The sequence below is a fragment of the Etheostoma spectabile genome, unplaced genomic scaffold, assembly GCF_008692095.1.
Source record: "Etheostoma spectabile isolate EspeVRDwgs_2016 unplaced genomic scaffold, UIUC_Espe_1.0 scaffold272, whole genome shotgun sequence".
NCBI classification, from domain to species: domain Eukaryota; kingdom Metazoa; phylum Chordata; class Actinopteri; order Perciformes; family Percidae; genus Etheostoma; species Etheostoma spectabile.
In genome coordinates, this window is record NW_022605576.1 from 1,352,602 (window position 1) to 1,354,345 (window position 1,744).

At 44.0% G+C, this 1,744-nt stretch overlaps 1 protein-coding gene across 1 annotated transcript in view; it reads left to right on the plus strand.

Moving 5' to 3' along the window:
• The window catches only part of cubn (cubilin (intrinsic factor-cobalamin receptor)), an 86,874-nt gene that overhangs the window by 55,080 nt on the left and 30,050 nt on the right, over nt 1-1,744 (plus strand). The window contains exon 43 of the mRNA XM_032510808.1: nt 1,128-1,296. Coding sequence (XP_032366699.1) covers nt 1,128-1,296 — 169 coding nt within the window. The remainder of the gene's footprint in view (nt 1-1,127; nt 1,297-1,744) is intronic.

The window sequence follows — 1,744 nt, forward strand, 5'->3', positions numbered from 1 at the left end:
ACGGTGCCTCTGCTAAATAGTCTCAAGAAGGAAGTTGTTTTGGTGGAACGTGTACGTTCAGAAGTAGTTTTAGTCATCAACAGAAAACTCAGCTTGGGAAGATAGTTAGCAGCTGTCTGGATTACCCTGCAGAGATCGAGGACCAGGTAACCTAGTCCACGATTGGACAGATAGTTCTAGCTTAGACTGTCTGGATTACCCTGCAGAGACTGGACCAGGAACCATAGTCCGATTGGACAGATAGTCTAGCTAGCTGTCTGGATTTACCCTGGAGAGATCTCAGGACCAGGTAACCATAGTCCTACGATTGGACAGATATCTAGCTAGCTGTCGGATTTACCCTGCAAAGATCTCAGGACAGGTAAACATAGTCCTCAGATTGGACAGATAGTCTAGCTAGCTGTCTGGATTTACCCTGCAGAGAATCTGAGGACCAGGTAACCATAGTCCTCAGATTGGACAGATAGTCTAGCTAGATGTCTGGATACCTGCAGAGATCTGAGGACCAGTAACCATAGTCCTCAGATGGACAGATAGTAGCTAGCTGTCTGGATTCTACCTGCAGAGATTCAGGACCAGGTAACCACCTTTCTCAGATTGGAAGATAGTCTAGCAGCTGTTCAGGATTTACCATGCAGGGATCTGAGGACTTAGGTAGACCATAGTCCTCAGATGGAAGATAGTTAGCATAGCGGTCGTGATCTTACCCTGCAGAGATCGTGAGGACCAAGGTACCCAATAGTCCTCAGATTGGACCAGTTGTTAGCTAGCTGCTGGATCTACCCTGCAGAGACCTGAGGACCAGGTAACCATAGTCCTCAGATTGAGACAGTAAAATAGAGGGGCCGGGGTTTATTACTTAAATTGCAGCCAGCCACCAAGGGGCGATCCAGATGTTTTTCTATGCATCTAGCCCTGGTTTGAAACAGTAGATTATGAAAAGTGGATCAGGAAACTTGTTCTGCAAAAAAAAAAAATTGTAACTTCTTTGTTGTAAAACTACTCAGATTTAACAACTTTTTTTGCTTTTCTTGTAGGTTTTACTAATCTGGAAGCACTATTAATGTTTTTTTTTTTTACTGTTTTCATTACTCACAGTTGTTGTTGACCCGCTGCTGTCTCCACAGCTCCGGAACGGTCCAGATGCCTCGTCTCCACCACTGGGGGGGCGTCTCTGTGGTGCCAGTGTGCCGTCCCTCCTCCAGACTACTGACAACCACCTCTTCATTCACTTTGCATCCGACGCCACCAACGAGGCCAGCGGCTTCAAGCTGACCTTTGAAGCCCACAGTCAGGGTACAACCACCACGCCGTTTTCTATGTTCTCCTTCAACAACAGCCGTCATCCACACAAACAGGATTGCTCTTCATTCTGCCATAATATACCATTAAGTTATCACTAGCTATGTTTCCATCCACACGTTTTTATCCAAATTAAGTGATATCGAAAGAAAAATGCCTTGTGGGAGCAGTAAAATTCACTGGAATTTCATGAATATTGACTCAAATGAAATACGTTCGGTCTCATTGGATTTTATCTTGATTTATATACGGCTTACGCGATAAACACTGATGGAAACTTCATTTGCTAAATAAATAATGAATTCCGATTACGTTTTAGGTAATTTTATGGTCGCAACTCGCCATAAAACAAAGAAGAAGAAGTTGTAGTTCATTTCCCCAGTATTTCCTCAAAAACAGAGACAGATGTTGTGAAGGAAATGGCCGACAAAGGTTAGGACAA